The sequence below is a fragment of the Chionomys nivalis genome, chromosome X, assembly GCF_950005125.1.
Source record: "Chionomys nivalis chromosome X, mChiNiv1.1, whole genome shotgun sequence".
In the NCBI taxonomy this organism is placed as follows: domain Eukaryota; kingdom Metazoa; phylum Chordata; class Mammalia; order Rodentia; family Cricetidae; genus Chionomys; species Chionomys nivalis.
Genome location: NC_080112.1, coordinates 108,189,783 through 108,205,815, shown reverse-complemented (window position 1 = coordinate 108,205,815; position 16,033 = coordinate 108,189,783). Strand labels below are relative to the sequence as shown.

At 49.5% G+C, this 16,033-nt stretch overlaps 1 protein-coding gene across 2 annotated transcripts; it reads left to right on the top strand.

The window, feature by feature from the left end:
• Window positions 1-677: 677 nt before the first annotated feature.
• Sash3 (SAM and SH3 domain containing 3) lies at window positions 678-15,199 on the top strand. 2 transcript variants are annotated; one of them, XM_057759793.1, is made up of 8 exons: window positions 678-940; window positions 7,878-7,973; window positions 8,340-8,486; window positions 11,115-11,256; window positions 12,408-12,556; window positions 12,701-12,910; window positions 13,064-13,214; window positions 13,747-15,199. In XM_057759793.1, exons 1-8 carry the CDS (start codon window positions 884-886, stop codon window positions 13,935-13,937), a joined length of 1,143 nt encoding a protein of 380 aa, XP_057615776.1. In that variant the 5' UTR covers window positions 678-883; the 3' UTR covers window positions 13,938-15,199. The 2 variants fall into 2 exon arrangements, with proteins under 2 accessions (XP_057615776.1, XP_057615775.1); XM_057759792.1 differs by having other exon boundaries at window positions 13,744-15,199.
• Window positions 15,200-16,033: the final 834 nt, after the last annotated feature.

The following is a 16,033-nucleotide window of genomic DNA, read 5'->3' as shown; positions in this document are numbered from 1 at the left end:
TCTTGCGATCCGAGTTTGTGTGACAGCTGAGGGGTGCTGAGTGTAGGCACGTCTCATCTAGAATGAGAGCCAGATGTGTGCCGCTGATGGGAATGTGGGTTGTTGCTGGGATGATGGCTGGAGGAGTTGTGGATGCAGGGCTATTGAAGGTTGTGGTACCAAGAGCATCATGAAGGCCATATTTGCAAGGGTGACACCGATAAGAATGATAGAAACGGGGGAAATGTTGGAAGAGATGGCAGCTAAGATCATGGCTAAGGGATGCTCAGAGCAGTGAGGATGACAGGAGGGATGACAGTTGTAGAAGTCATGGTTGTAGGGGTAGTGACTATCTGGTAGTGGTAGCAGTAGTGATGGCCATAGAGATGGTAACTGTGATAGCAGTAATAACTTGGAATTTGCAAATTGACTGGGGGTATTTGCTCAACAGGCAGAGAGATTGTTCACCTTCTGATATCCAAAGTTTAGTCAGTGAGGACAGAGCCTCAATCATCCAGAGAGAAAAAGAACTGCTGCTGAGTGGCATGAGACAACAGGATTGGGGCTTTTCTCTGACTGTTCAACTCAAGATCTGTCTGCATCAGAATCTCTGGAGACTGAAGCTGGGACTTCCTTCCTCCCTAGAGGCCAGCAGGGGCCATGATTGCTGTAAGAGCAGGTCACGTGGCAAGGTTTCCTGTATGCTGCTGCTGCTGCTACTGCTCCTGCTACTGCTGGGTGTCCATGGCCCGCACCCACAAGCTGCCATTGTAGCAGTAAAAGTGGCAGCCGGAGGCTCAGTCTATGCCGTGCCACCCGACCAGTGCTGGCGAGGCTGAGCAAGAGACCTTTGCATCTCAGCATCTTGGAGAACAGAGCAGGGGCGTCATCCCAGTAGAGGACCATGTTGCGTCGCAAACCTTCCAACGCCAGCGACAAGGAGCCCACTCAGAAGAAAAAGGTGAGGAGCATTTTGAGCACTCACTCCTTCCTGTCCTCCTCCACACTCTCCACCAATCCCCTCCTAAACTCTTGCTGGTGGGGGGGGAGTTGAACCGAGATTGTGTATTGAGCTTGTAGGCGAGGACCATTCCCCTAGAAAGCAAAGGGATGGGCTCAACGGTCACTAGAGTAGTAAAAGCACGGAAGACACTTTTTAAACTCTGGCATAGAGAGCTACAAACTGAACTTTTAGAAGTCTAAATTTATAGACTACAACCCTACAATAATGAGGTTAAATGACTTAAGGGCTAGAACCACAGACTTCAGTTTGAGAATTACAAAATACAGTGCCCAAGTTGAGTCCCAAGAGCGTACTTGGTTCTGTCTCCTCTACCCTGGTTCTGTGTCACTTCTGTTCAAGTGTGTTGTCCTCGTGAGAGCCTTCTCATTCAAAGGGCCCCACTGGCCTACCCAGCCAAGGTGGTCCAGGCTCCCTACTTTTTGGCAAAAGCCATGCCCCTGCCCACTAGGCGCATACCGACTACAGCTCCCCAGGCCAGTTAGGGATGAGACAATGGGTGCTTTTCAGACTCCGGAGTAGGGCCCACCAAAACACAGTGGGATTTGGGAGGGTTATACGGGTTCTTTCTGGGCAGGGAGAACATCTGAAAAATGCGAACTGGAGCTGACGACACCGTGAGTAGGTGTGAGAGCTGAGGAGGAAAGTGCTGCCAGGGGAGGGAGATTTCAAAGGCCAGGAAGGAAGGCAGCGGCTGTCATGGATGGCTGAGGTGTTCGTCTTCCTGTGACAGGAGGTAGACTGAAGGTTTCTCTGATTGTGTGTATAGAGTGAATTTGATGGTAGGATTCTCTCAGGCAACCATCCAGTCTGGCCTACGTGTCCAATGAGAGCCCGGGAACGTTCCAAAGCAGGCCTAGATCCAAGCACTCAGGCCATAGTCAGGGGCCCCCAGGACTCTCACTGTTCCCTACCAGCTTCCCCTGGGATTCAACTCAGGTACACTATGGGGGAGCCCCCTCGTCAGTTCCCAGGCAGAGGGAGACAGCTGAGAAACAGGTTCAGAGCACTGGGGTGTGCATCCTGTCCCATCTCTGAGGATCTGGGTGGCTGCCACTTTCGACTGTACTCCTCGCCACCTCAGCTGCTTCGCAAAGGTTGCAGTGGTAGTAGGTGGAGGAGGGGGAGATTTGTGAATCTTCACACAGGGCCCTGTCAACCCCCCAGCCCCCCTTCCCCGCCTAAACTAGGCCCCAAAGGCCTGCCATTGGCTGCCACTCCTCAGGGCCAAGCCACTTCCCCTTGCTCTCTAGCTCATGAGGGAAACAGAGACTGCTGTGTAGACACTGGTAGGCCCCAAACCACAGGAGAATCAAGCTGGACGAAAGAGTCTGAGAAAGGGCTCGCACTGTGACACTGGGACCCTAATCTACCTCAGGTAGAGGTGCCTGGAGACACACAGAACAAGAAATCCCTTTCCTCTCTCTTGGCTCCAATTACCCAGATACTGTGTTTGGCAGATGGGCCTCTGGGAATTCCTCCAGGCCTCTTCTAGAAAAATCTTCAGTTCACATCCTTTGGGGAAGAGTAGTCATGCAAACTGCACCTTACTCCTGTCAGAGCCTATACCAGCCTCTGGGAGCCAAGATGAGCTTGCCTCTCCACACCCAAACCCCATAGTATAAAAGTGCCCTTAACACAACCAAACTTCCAGAAGATGTGGCATCTTCCCAGGCCAAGAGACAGCCAGCTCCATCTTTGATTGTCAGATGACTGAAGTCAAGTCCCTTCCCTTTGGCAACTGGGGTGGAAGGGAATGAACAAAGACAAAGGCAGCTTCTCCCACAGGTCTCATCTCCTTCTGCCAATGAGAACGGGCTGGGGGGAGGGGCAAGAAAGTGGGGTTGGAATCCTGCCTTCTGCCTTAGGACCCTGGACAGTTCATTGACTTCTGGAGGGCCTCAGGTTCTCCACCTCTGGAAGAAAAGGTGAAGTCTGATCTCAAGAAGTGGGGATCACTGGAATAATTGTTGTGAAAGCACTCTGTTGGGGATACCCAAATAACTGGGGACTAAGAGATAAGCCCAGAGAACAGAGGAGGAGCTAGTCCTTGGGGACAGGAGGTTCAGAACAATGTGCCTGTTATGGTTCATAAAGGATGGAGGATTCTCCATAACGGGAAGGATTAGCCCTTAGCTGCCCTGTGGACACCCGCACAATCTTCAGGTTCGTACTATATTTCCTTTGCTAGTATCTTCCATCAAATGTCAGTGTCAAGGTCTAAGAAATAGAGAGGGTTTTGTTCCGGACTTGTCTCCCCTAAAGACAGCACTTCTCCAATGAACCCCTATTTTCTAGTCTCCCTCCAGGGGAAATGGAAAGGGACCTAGGCTCATGTCCAAGTGCTAGGCTGTTGCCTCCTTCCAGTCTCGTTCTTCTCATATCTTCCCCATGGCACACTTCTAGAACGATGCCCCAACAACACATGCTTTGTAGTCTCACTACAGGTTGAGCAGCCTTATCATGAAAATCTGAAATACCCCAAACTCTGAAAGATTTTGAAGGTCAGACACAAGTAGAACATTCCACCCCTAACCTAACAGGTCACAGTCACAACACAGGCACACTGTAAGTGTTATATAAAATTTCCTTCAACTATATATATAAGGAATATGTGAAATCCATGTTTAAATGTCCCACTGCCCAAATACCTCATTCTATATATGAAAATGTTATAATTTTTAATACTGGAGGGGCTAACGATGTAGCTCAGTCACTAGAGTACTTATCTAACACTCAGGAAGCTCTCGGTTCAATCCTCGGCACCACATAAACTGAATATGGTGGCCACAGATGTAATCAGTCGTGAATATTGATTGAAGAGGTAAAGGCATCATCCTCTACCCCTTGAATATTGCTCATCCTCTGCTACATAGCAGCTTAGAGGCCATCCAGGGCTACACAAGGCACTATCTCAAAAGAAAAAAAAAGAATCTGAAATGTGTCTCCCCACTGTCCTCAGGGGCATGGCTAACAAGGACCTTCCATGGCTTTTTCTGCTTTGCTTCCCAGAACAGCTATGAGCATAACCACCGTTACACCACCTCGGATGTCTCCTAGCTTCTTACTCTCATTCAGCCTCTTCCCAGGTCCAAGTGGAGGAACATCCCATCTCCTGCCTGAGCCCATCCCTCCACAACTGCCCCCACCTGCTCTCCTGGTGGCTCCAGGTGAACAGCACCCAGAGTCAGCCCTGTGCTAGGTCCATTTCTATCTTGGCGTGGGAGTGACTGCCCTGGCTGTGGGGTGGCACAGATGCAGTAACACACGGGGTCTTCCAGTGTTAAGTCCCAGGGCCTGGGTTTAGGAGTGTGTTGTTCTTGGGTCTCCACTGTAAGTCATGGGACTCCGCTTGGAGAGATGATTCTCTGCGTCTCCATTTCCTTCGCTGAGAGGTGGGGATGTAATATGAACTCGGTCATGCTGGAGTAGGCTAACGCATGGGAAGAAACTGGCAGGCTATTGGGCATGTGGGTACTGGTTAACCTTTCCTTGATGGTTTCACATACACACAGAGGCTAGGGCCTACATCACTGAAGTAGCTTAGTGGGCCATTTGGGGGAGATACAGGGAAGGTGAGCCATTTAGGGTAGTGTGAAGCTATGAGGGGTGATCAGAGGAGAATTTCTGTAGGGGTGCTGCCTCGGAAATTGGAGTAGAAACCACTTTTTTTATCTGAGTATGATGCCCATGTGGTGAGTTTCCATAAAGTGGATTTCCCCAAGTAGGCAGCACTCAGCTCAAGAAATACACCATTTCTGAAATTCCAGAAGTTTCTCTCACAACCCTACCTATCACCACATACCCTCTTCTCCAAAACCACTTTCCTGACTTCCAGTAGCGTAGATTAGTCCCTCCATGATTTGAACTTTGTAGAGGAAGAATTATGTGCCATGCTTTTGGGGGAAGCCAACCAGCTTCCATCAACTGTGTGTTGTGAGATTTATTCACATTTTTGGAATAAAGAGTATTGCTGAGACAGCTGCATTGCTGGTTACTGTCCTCTTGCACGACTCGGACAGAATTAACCCATTCTACAGTTGATGGACATTTATCTTGTGTCTAGGTAAACCAAAATCTAAAGAGTTCTTTCTGGCAGTTGCTAGAAGCAGAGAGTGTGTTAGGTGGGGAAATGTCCAGGTTAAGAGGATGCAGATGAGGCTGAGCGTGGTGGCACACACCATTGATCCCAGCACTTGGGAGGCAGAGGTAGGTAGATCTCTGTGCGTTCAAGGCCAACCTGGTCTACAAAGTGAGTTCCAGGACAGTCGGCACTGCTACATAGAGAAACCCTGTCTCAAAACAAACAAACAAAAAGTTTACAGATGGGTCATACAAAAGGCTAAACATAAACCTGCAGCATTCTAGAAGAGACAGATGTGCCAGATGTTCCCAGTTGCTGGATGGGTACTCAATTCATCTTGACAACAGCTCAGTGAGGTAGAGGCTTTTGTCTTCATTATACTAATGAGGAAACGACAGCATAGAGAAAATAGTGACTTACACAGCTGGCCAGTGGCAGAAAAGAAGAAACTGAGGTTTGAAAGGTTAAATAAATCATCTGACGCCACGCATACCAGAGTCATACCAGAGTTGAACTTAGCAACTCCCAATGCCCGAAGTATAGCTGTTTCCAAGACGCCCACACATGCTCTCCTTAGACTTGAAAAAGAGGCCACCAGTACATGGTACTTCCTCCTTGCCTGCACAATTCCCAGCTTGGCTTCATCCCAACGGGAGGACAGATAATTTTTTTTTTTAAATGAGCTCATGGATTTCAACTTATCTTTGGGCCATTCCAGGGTAAGCAAAAGTCAGCCAGGATATTTGCGGCTGCCCCTGAGGATGGAGGAAGGCCTGGTAAATGACCACCTTAGCTGACTCTAGCCGCTGACCACCTGAAGAACATGTGCCTATACTGTTTGTTTATCTGGACTAAGGACTGGCCAGCTGGGTTCAAGCCCTAGAATTATCTCCATGGCCCTTTTGGGTTATTACCCCTGCTTTGGGCTTAAGCTAAGACAGAGGGGCCATCACAGGCGCCCGGGAGTCGAAGGCCTCCCCTCCCAGCTTCCCAGTCTGCTAATTAATAACAGGAAAGGCCCTGGAGAAAGCAGTGCGATTAGAGAAGGCCCACCAATGAGCTTACTCTTCCTTAACAAAGCCAACTTTCCCACCCCACCTCTGCCCCCTGGCTTGCTTTCCAGCCTCACCAGTCCCTTGGGGCTTCAGGGGCGACTCCGGCCTCCTCTGGAGGCTAGGTTAAACAGTTGTAGAGGGAAGGCCACAATAGGCCCCATCGGCCTATAAATAGCAACCTAGCCTGCTCTCCTTGGGCCCAAGCCAGCCTGGTGCCCACCCTCTCTCTGTTCCCTCTTTTCCATGCAATAAGAGGGGGAAGTTATCCAGGCAGCTGCATCCTACCATACAAGAAAAGGAAATAGATGTAAAGGAGAGGAGAGAGGGGAAAGCAAGAAAAGGAGGAAAGAAGAGTGTTGGGGGGGGGTTGCTAAGGACGGAGGACGGAGGAGATGCATGGGAATCATGGAAATCACCCCATGGTCAGATGGCCCTCTCTGTAGACCTACTCACAGCCCCCTCTTTCCAGGCCTCTAAGGTATCACAAAGCAAACTTACCCACCAGGGCTCCAGACACCCATCTGTATGGCCCCGATGAAGCAGGTTTCTGCTTGGCCTGACTGCTGACCTAGTTTCTGGTCAACTACCTCTAGGAATACGTGACCCCGAAACCCAGTTGCTGATTCAGCTTTGATCAAGACCCAGAAAATGTACCAGACAGTTGCAGCGCAGTCGCTGGGAGCCACGACAAATTGCGCTTGAGGGGCAAGGGCTATTGCCCCCTGCTCTGGAGGGTTGTCACTGGACACACCCCCATTTGGTAGGAAGAAGGATGTGAAACCTTCGGCTTTAGTGGGGGTTTCGAGCGCTGGTTCCTCAAGCCCTTATCTTGGGTGTCTGAAGTCTATCCCCACTCTATCTGTCTGGCCATCTGTGAACCCTGGTTCCTGTGTGTGTCTTCTGATCTTGTCTGTTTCTCATGACACAGGCTTAGCCTCAACTCTCTACGTCTACAGCTATCCCTGTTACCTGTCTGGTCCTGTTTTCAGGCCAATAGCTCTGCGTGTACACATGGATACAGTTAAAGATCACTTCCTGAAGATAGTCTCAGCAACACAAACAATTGCCCCTCCCTGGAAGGCCAAACTCTGGCAAAGGTTGGCACTGGCCAGCTTCTCACATCAGTGGCCAAGGTTAAAAGCTGAGATGAATCAAGAGAAAATGGTGGCTGTCTTGAACTGAATTAGTTCCCATCGTTTATGAGCCAAATCTATAGATACCTTCAGTAAGCCTCTGCTGTGGTTTTTCTAGAAAGTGTCATGCTAGGCATCTGGGGGATTGTCTTTCTGTTCCTGGCACATCAGTTCACCAGGCTATAGGCTTGGATATGTTTGTCCCTGTCACTGTGATAGCAACCTGGCTCAGCGCACACCAGAGTGAGGAGGCCAAAGAAATGCTTTTGGGAGGCACTTCCTCCCGCTTCACTTCCGACATTTTCGTATATGCTGAAGAGTACATTGACTCTCCCATGCCAGAGTGCTGAACCAAACTTCGGGTGCTGGTGGGAATTAGGGTTTAGCGGGGTTGCACTGAGGTATGGGCTGCCTGAGGCCAGAAGTCCTTTGTTCTGTGGCCAGGAATAGAATGAAGAACAATGCATCTTGTCCCTTCACCTCAAGGTTTATGTTGTCCTGCCCAGCCCTGACATGGGTGTATGTGCCCAGAAGGGAGACAAGATCTATCCTTGGGCGGTCATTTTAGCACCAATGATTACAGACAGCATTTCTGCTTCTTCCAGCTCTCACTTCAGCGCTCCAGCAGCTTCAAGGATTTTGCCAAATCCAAGCCCAGCTCCCCTGTTGTGAGCGAGAAGGAATTTAACCTGGATGATAATGTGAGTTTCTGAGATTCCTGGTGTATATTGAGTAGGGGAAGTGGGGGTGGCAGGGTGGAGGGGAAATAGGGGGAATTAGTGTCACTGGGACAAAGCTTCCTTAACACAGAAGGGCCAGTTCTCCACGGCACCAAGTTTCTGGGCCCCAGCATTCTATTTGTATTAATTACACATTAGAAAGCAAATTACTAACAAATTAATTCATCTGAGAACAGGACTGGGCCTGATGAGACAAGGAATGGGGGATGGGCTCTCAAGCCTACCACTGCCACCTACTTCAGCATCCTGAAGACTTCTTTGTATACCAAGACCTGGATCCAAGCTAGTTTTACCATGGCCCTTGTACCTCTTCCTTTGTCATCACAGATTCCAGAAGATGACTCAGGTGTTCTTACCCCGGAGGATTCTGGGAAGAGTGGCAAAAAGTTGGGAAAGAAGTGGAGGGCTGTCATTTCCCGAACCATGAACAGGAAGATGGGCAAGATGATGGTGAAAGCCCTGTCAGAGGAGATGGTGAGGCCTGGAATCCAAGGGCAGGGTGAGGCCAAGGAGAGCCAAGGAGGACATTCTGGCAGTGAAGCAAGCATGAACACATGAATAATCACTACTTAGATGTGCAGGAGCTGCTCAGTCAGTGCAAACAGGATGATCACAAGGAGGTAGTGGCAGGAGGTGGGGCACTAACACCAGTCATGGGCAGCAGGAGGCTGGGCTAAGAAAGGATGGAGTTTGAGGAAAGATGAAAGTCTGGGCAACAGATGCTTTCTGTAAAGACAGGCATAGAGTGATGGCAGCTGAAAGGAAGATGAACTCTCCTAAGCCATATGTATTCAGTCCAAAGCTCTGATTGCAAGACGCCCCTGGGATTGACTAAAAAGGCCTGATTCCAGGAAAATAGAAAAATATAGCTGCTCCTCTATTTACCGTGTGGTAACATCCCGATAAGCCTTAAATTCCAAACGCCATGAGTCAAGAATACATAACCTAACCTACTGCCCACCGCTAAGCTTAGCAGCACAGCACTATGTAGAGTCATCTGCTTCCCCTCACGGCTTTGTGGCTGATGGGGAAAGCTATGGTGCCGTTGCTACCCAGCATCACCAGAGAGGCTCACACTACATAGTGCCAGCCTGGGCAAAGATCCAAATTCAAGATTTAAAGTGTGCTTCCCACTGAATGGTGTCACTTTTGTAACCATCAGAAAGTCAAATAGATTGTGGGGCTGAAGAAATGGCACAGTGATTAAGAGCCTGTACCGCTCTCTCAGAGAACAAAGGATGGGTTCCCAGCAACCATGGTGGGTGACTTAAAACTACCTATAGTTCCAGCTCCAAAGTATCCAGTGCCCTCTTCTGGACTCCGAAAGCACTTACCCTGACATGCATATACCCCCCCCATATCACCCCATACATATGCACATAATTAAAAAAATAAAATAGATCTGTACAAAAAGAAAGAAATAGATTGGTTGAACCTTCATTAACTCAGAGACTGGAGAGAAAATAGAGGTTGCTAACTTCAGCCTGGGAGGAAGGTGATACAGAGAGCTATGGGGACAGGCACAGCCCCCGTACTTAGAGCACTCAGAGGGCTGCTTATGCTTGGGGCTCTTAAAGGAGGCATACTGAAGACTGGAGCCAGCTCAACTAGCTTGTGAGGGTAGTTGGTTAACTGTCATGGATTTCGCAAGCCAGTTGTTAAATAGAAGTATTATTAGAAACCAACTTCTAGAGACTAACAGAAGTCAGTGGTCAAGTACTTGCCCAACATGCGCAAAGCCCTGGGTTTGATCACCAACTCTACCAAACACACACACACACACACACACATGAGAGAAAGAGAGAGAGAGAGAGAGAGAGAGAGAGAGAGAGAGAGAGAGAGAAAGCACTTTAAATCAAATATGTCATGTTAAAAACAAAACAAAGGTTATCCTAATTACTTACTATTGCTGTAATGAAATACTATGACCAAAGCAACTTGGGAAGGAAAGGGTTTATTTTGGCTTATACTTCCCACATCACAGTCCATCATTCAAGGAAGTCAGGACAGGAACTCAAACAGGGCAGGAACCTGGAAGCAGAAGCTGATGCAGAGGCCATGACGTGGTGCTGCTTACTGGCTTGCTCCTCATGGCTTGCTCAGTCTGCTTTTTTATAGAACCCAGGACCACTAGCCCAGGAATGGCACCTCCCACAGTAGATTGGGCCATCCCCCATCTATCACCGATTAAGAAATTACCCTACAGCCCAATCTTATGGAGGCATTTTCCCAATTGAGGTCCCCTCTCTCAGACGATTTTAGATTGTGTCAAGTTGACATAACACTAGCCAGGACAAAGGTGATGCCAAAAATCTTCAAAATTCATCATCTCCTAATTCCAGCACAACATGTTATTCTGACCCATGTTGCTGATGTGTGTGTATAGGATCTCCATAATGGAAATAATCTAGATATCTCTTCTGACGGCTCATCCAGGGGCATGCAATGGTACCCAGATGTTGACCATTGATAGGAAACATCCACAAAATAGGAATTGGCAAATCATCCAGTCCTTTACTTGAAGAGAAGCAGCTGCTAAACAACCCCATGCTCAGATGCACTGAGCTGAGATGGGAGGGAGCTCTGGAGCCAGGCAAGTTGGCTGTCAATTGCCCACAGACCTTGGCAAAGTTATCTATCTTGAAACTCAGGCCAACCATAGCACTTAACTTCAAGTGCTACTGTGAGGATGGAATGAAGTGGCAGGCCAGCCTGGCACACAAGAATGTGGGCAGTTGTTCTCAGACGAAATTGTCTGCCTGACTGGGTCATGGCAACAGCTCCAGGTCCAAGCTTAGTCATAGCAACAGCTTCAAGCCCAAGTTTAGTCACCCCGACCTCGTCTTCACATCCACCAACACTGGTAACTGACAAAGTATGTCCACTCAGTGCCCTGGGGGCCTTTTCCTTTGACATAGGAGAACTGGGCCTGCCATCTTCATTTTTACAGAAAAAGGAGACTAAGATTCTGAATGTGGTCACTGAGCCTGCAGGTAACAAAACTGTGATCTGAACCAAGCTCATGCTCAGTCTCCCTGCACGGGGCACTGGCCTGTATCACCACAGCAAGGCTTCTCAGGGATTCCAACTCTCTTCCTATAGGGAGACACACTGGAGGAGGGTTCAGCCTCCCCAACATCTCCAGACTGCAGCCTGGACAGCCCTGGACCAGAGAAGATGGGCTTAGCCTTTTCTGAGCAAGAGGAGCGCGAACTGCCAGCACTCAGCCGCCAGACATCCACAGGTGAGTAGGGGAAGGGAGTGGCCAACTGCCAATTCTGGAGAAAAGGACCAGACTGGGGCAGTGTGCCAGGGCCTTTTCTGGGAAAGGGTTGAAAGAGAAATGACTATGTGCCTTCTACTTACTGGAACCTTCTCGACCCACTTCCCAGTAAATATTCATCACAACCTGGTAGGGCTTTACTGTTATCCCCACTTTGCTGATGTGGAAACTGAGGCTCAAGGAAGTGAAGCCATTTTCCAAGTGGCCCAGTTTTGAACTCAGATCTGCTTTGCAGGGGCTTCCACTTGCTGCCTCAGGCCTGGAAAGGCCCACAAGTAGAGGAAGAACTTCATGGTGTTCTTGAACCAGTCTGTCCTTAGCCACCCAAGGGACCCTATAGGCTACAGCCCCTTGAGTATCTGAAGCATCCCACCTTAAAGTCCAGAGATAGACTTTCCAGTTCAGAAGAGTCAGCTTCTTGGACCTCAGATCTTTGTTTACTGAGCTATGGCACCATTGAACACCTTTTAGAAGTTCAGGGACTAAACCAGAGGTGCCTCGCCTGAAGAAGTCCCCTCAGGCTCAGTCCACGTTTGTCACCCTTTCTCTAGCTCTACAGACACCTCTCTCTGTCTCCCACTGAAATCCACTAAAAATGCCAGTCACCCTGCTCTCCTCAGGTACAAAGAGTATGCCTGCATTTTCTTAAGACCTGTTACGAAACGTTAAGGCTTATAAAATAAAGTTAAAGGATCTGCAAGTATTGCTTCCCATGTGGAAGGAGCACTATAGTGGGAATGAGAAGACCTGGAGTGTGGTAGACCAGGTGGCACCAAGTGTAAGTGGTGGGGGAGGGGGGCCACTTGGCCTACCTGGCCTCCCATTCCTCACCTGTTCAGTAAGGTGTTGGCCCTGCTGGGCCCATTCTTTAGTCTCTATAAGCCAACTCTCCAGCTATCACCTTCATTGTCTGAAGCCCTGGAGGTAGAAAGCTATGCTTCACCAGATTTGCTGAGGGGGTGGATCTGAACCGCTTCCGCACTTCCTACAAGAATGCAACTTCGGTCACCAGGGTGTTTCCTTGGGGGCTTTCTGTAGTGCCCCTACTAGGCCCTGCCCATCCCAGCTGCCTTGGGACAAAGATATGCTTCCTCTCTGTCCATCTCCTGCAGGCAGTGAACTCTGTAGTCCTGGCCCAGGCTCTGGAAGCTTCATGGAGGAGTCACCTGCTCCCCCGTACATGGGGCCTTTCTGTGGGCGTGCTCGAGTCCACACTGACTTCACTCCCAGCCCTTATGACCACGACTCACTGAAACTGCAGGTAAAGTTGACATCTGGGTCCCTCCAGAGCCTGGCAGGCTTCAGCCATAAAGAAAGAAAACAAATTAGAACCAAAGTATAAAAAGGATCAGCAGAGGCCAAGTGCCCCCTTCTCCCTTCTCTCTTCTGCTCTTTTTCCCTCCAGAAAGGAGATGTGATCCAGATCATAGAAAAGCCGCCTGTGGGCACATGGCTGGGCCTTCTCAACGGCAAGCTGGGCTCTTTCAAATTCATCTATGTGGACGTGCTGCCCGAGGAGGCTGTGGGGCCTGTGCGCCCCAGCCGCCGACAGAGCAAAGGCAAGAGGCCCAAGCCCAAGACTCTGCATGAACTGCTGGAGCGCATTGGCCTGGAGGTTTGTTTTGGACTTGCATTAGTGGCTGGGAGTAAAGGAGGCAAGCTTGTCACTGGGATGGGGGCCAAGAGGGCAGCTGCCACATGTAAGGGAAAGGTTCCGGGCAAAGGTGACTTATAAAGGAGACTACTGATGGCCCATCTCTGCCCCCAGGAGCACACATCGACCCTGCTGCTCAATGGCTACCAGACACTGGAAGACTTCAAAGAGCTGCGGGAGACACACCTCAATGAGTTGAACATCGTGGACCCACAGCACCGGGCAAAGCTGCTCACGGCTGCAGAGCTGCTGCTGGACTATGACAGTGAGTGCCGTTGCTAGGGGTGGGCATAGGTTCTCACTGGCGTTTGAGATCCTGTACTCTGACCATGCTCTGCCCCAGAGCTCCCCTTTGCAGTAGGAAGGCGCTTTTCCACACTTGAATTGGTGTTTCCAGGAGAATTTGTTGGGGGGGGGGGAGTCAGGGGTAATCAGGCCCACCCCGCTTTGGATCAGAGCAGATATTAAGGCCAGAGAAGGCAAGGCATTTGCATGAAGCTGTCTAATAGTCCCAGAGTCCAAGTGCAGGTTGCCTGGTTTCAGCTCAGTGCTGGAGACATCTGTTTGAGCTCTTGGGCCTGGGAACACTCCCACTTTCTATGCTGGGAGTGGGGAGAGAAGCAGAGGTGGTGGAGGGGGTCGGAAGAGCTGACTGCCTACAGGAGACTTCCCAGAGGTCCCAGGCCATGACCGGGCCCCAAGGGCTTCTAAAAACACCCTGCTATCCCACTACCCCTCACCTCCACCCTCAACCATCATAGGACCCAGTCCCTCTGTTCCGTCTTTATTCCCAGCAGCTGGCAGTGAAGAGGCCGAAGAAGGTGCTGAGAGCAGCCAGGAGCCCGTGCTGCATACAGTGTCGGAACCCAAGGTGGACATCCCACGTGACTCTGGCTGCTTTGAGGGCTCAGAGAGTGGGCGTGATGAGGCAGAGCTGACCGGCACAGAGGAGCAGCTGCAGGGTCTCTCCCTGGCCGGGGCACCTTGAAGTGAAGATGGCAAAGGCCAAGGCTGAACCCTGGCTGCAGAGACTGCGGGGATGGGTGTGGCCTTACATAACGGCTCAGGACCAAAGGACTGGTACAGAATCTGGCCCCGCTTCACCAGGGAGGCTTATGGCCGAAGGCACTGCCAGGGTGCTACAGGCTCAGATAGAGAGGATAAGGGACTGCCCAAAAGCATATCCCACTCCTGAACACCCTCCCTCCACCAGTGACTGACAGTATGGCCCCTTCTGGCGCCTCCCATTTTCCCACTATGTCCATGCAAGTGGGGCACCAAGGGACTTTAGCCGTGCCGCATGACCAAGGTCCCCCAAACCTTCTTATCCCCACACCACTGCCACACTGCTTCTAAGAAGAACACCAAACCACTGTTTCAAATCAATCTCATAGCTCTGGGAAAGTTGGCTGTTTCAAAGGACCTCAGTTGAATATAAGTGAATTCAGAATTCCTTAAATGAGGCTACATACTCATTCCCACCGTCCTTCTCAACATTTTAGAGATCTGACCACTAAGTCACCATGACACTTGAACTATATGCCTGCCCTTCTTTTGGCAAAAAGAAGGTCAAATGGGTCGTTTTGAGGGCCATCAGGCTGATAGTATGCAAATATGTGCTCTCCAGCTGCCTACCATCCAGGATACCAGTGGACTTCTTGAGGAGGCTGGAGGGGCCCCAGGCTTTCCAATGAAATAGCTCCTCCTTCTCATCCACATCATATCCTCTCAAGTGACTCAGACTCAACGGCACCTTCTCCCAGCTTAAAACAATGCCCACATCACATATGATACGTGTCCCCAATCTGTTCCTTGGCCCCTTCAAATAAGATTTCCCACAGGCTGATTGAAGATGGTTACACCCAGCTTCCAATGACACAACTTCCTCTTTGCAAGCCAGATGCAGGTATGGGCCCAGATATGGTCATTTCTGTGGATCTTTACAAGCAAAAGCCTTTTGCTTGACACTGGAGGCTCCACTATACCCAACATTGCTCTGCTAAAGGTTTTAGTACCATAGCTCCAAAGGGTGGTGGGGAGATCACTGCATCTATTAAAGGGCTACCCCCTTGATTTCAGTAACAAGAGCAGCCCTTCCTGATACAGGATCATCTGTGCCCATCACAAGTAGGATTACCTGCTTAGTAAGTGGGCATGCTTCTGATCAACTACCAGAAACTTTCATAAAATATAGTTTGGGTGAAGCAGTTGAATTATTGTAAATAGGGGATATTGGGGAAAGAAGTTAGTAGCAATAAATAGAAATAAAACTTAATTACAGTCTCCCGTTTTCTTTCCTATGGAGAGAGGGTTGGGGGAAGGACAGAAAGGTCTTTAAAGCTGATCTCAGCAAAATAGTCATTCATTGTCATTTCAGGGCCATCTTCCCCATTCCTGGGGATGCAAGAATCCTTAACTCTGCTAACCTAACCCTCTATCTAAAGCTCCAGCTGGTTCCATCCTTCCAAACATTCCTTCTGAGAACAGGGCTCCGATCCATATCCACAGGCCTTGCTGGGGTCTGAGAGCTGGCCAAGGAAGAGCTACTTCCCTCATCTTATAATCCCTTCAACAAGAGCCTTTTAAACCTCTACACTGGGGAGCTTGAAAGGGTACAAAAGTAGGACAACTGGGATTCGCAGGGCTTTTCTGCGGAAGCCCTCCTCCTGGGCCTCCTCCTGTACCCACTAAAATGTCATGATCTCCTGGGAAGTGGCATGGTGATAGAGACCCTGGGCTTTCTTTGTGCAGTATTAGCTGAACTAGGGAGGGCCAATTAGAATGAGATATGCTACTAGAGTAAGCATGGGGACTTCCAGGCTGTTCTATCATTCTGCTCCTAGTGACTCTGGGTATCAGAAAGCTATGAGTATTATCTCCACCCAAGAAATAAGTGCCCTGAGCACGGCTGATTAATTGCTACCATTACTGAGCATTTTGTGTATTGAAGACGGTATCATCATTCTGATCATGATCATCATCCAATTTATAGAAGAAACAAGCTGAGAGGTCAGAGAGGGTAATTAGAAAGTCATGGAGCAAGATGTCTGTATTACACAGAAGCCCGTATTCTTTTTTAAATTA

Bases quoted from the DNA above. Each gene is read 5' to 3' on its own strand.
- Sash3 (XM_057759792.1), top strand. From the start codon at position 884: ATGTTGCGTCGCAAACCTTCCAACGCCAGCGACAAGGAGCCCACTCAG. The intron at 941-7,877 runs GTGAGGAGCATT...TGCTTCTTCCAG, and splicing joins AGCCCACTCAGAAGAAAAAG to CTCTCACTTCAGCGCTCCAG. The intron at 11,257-12,407 runs GTGAGTAGGGGA...CATCTCCTGCAG, and splicing joins CAGCCGCCAGACATCCACAG to GCAGTGAACTCTGTAGTCCT.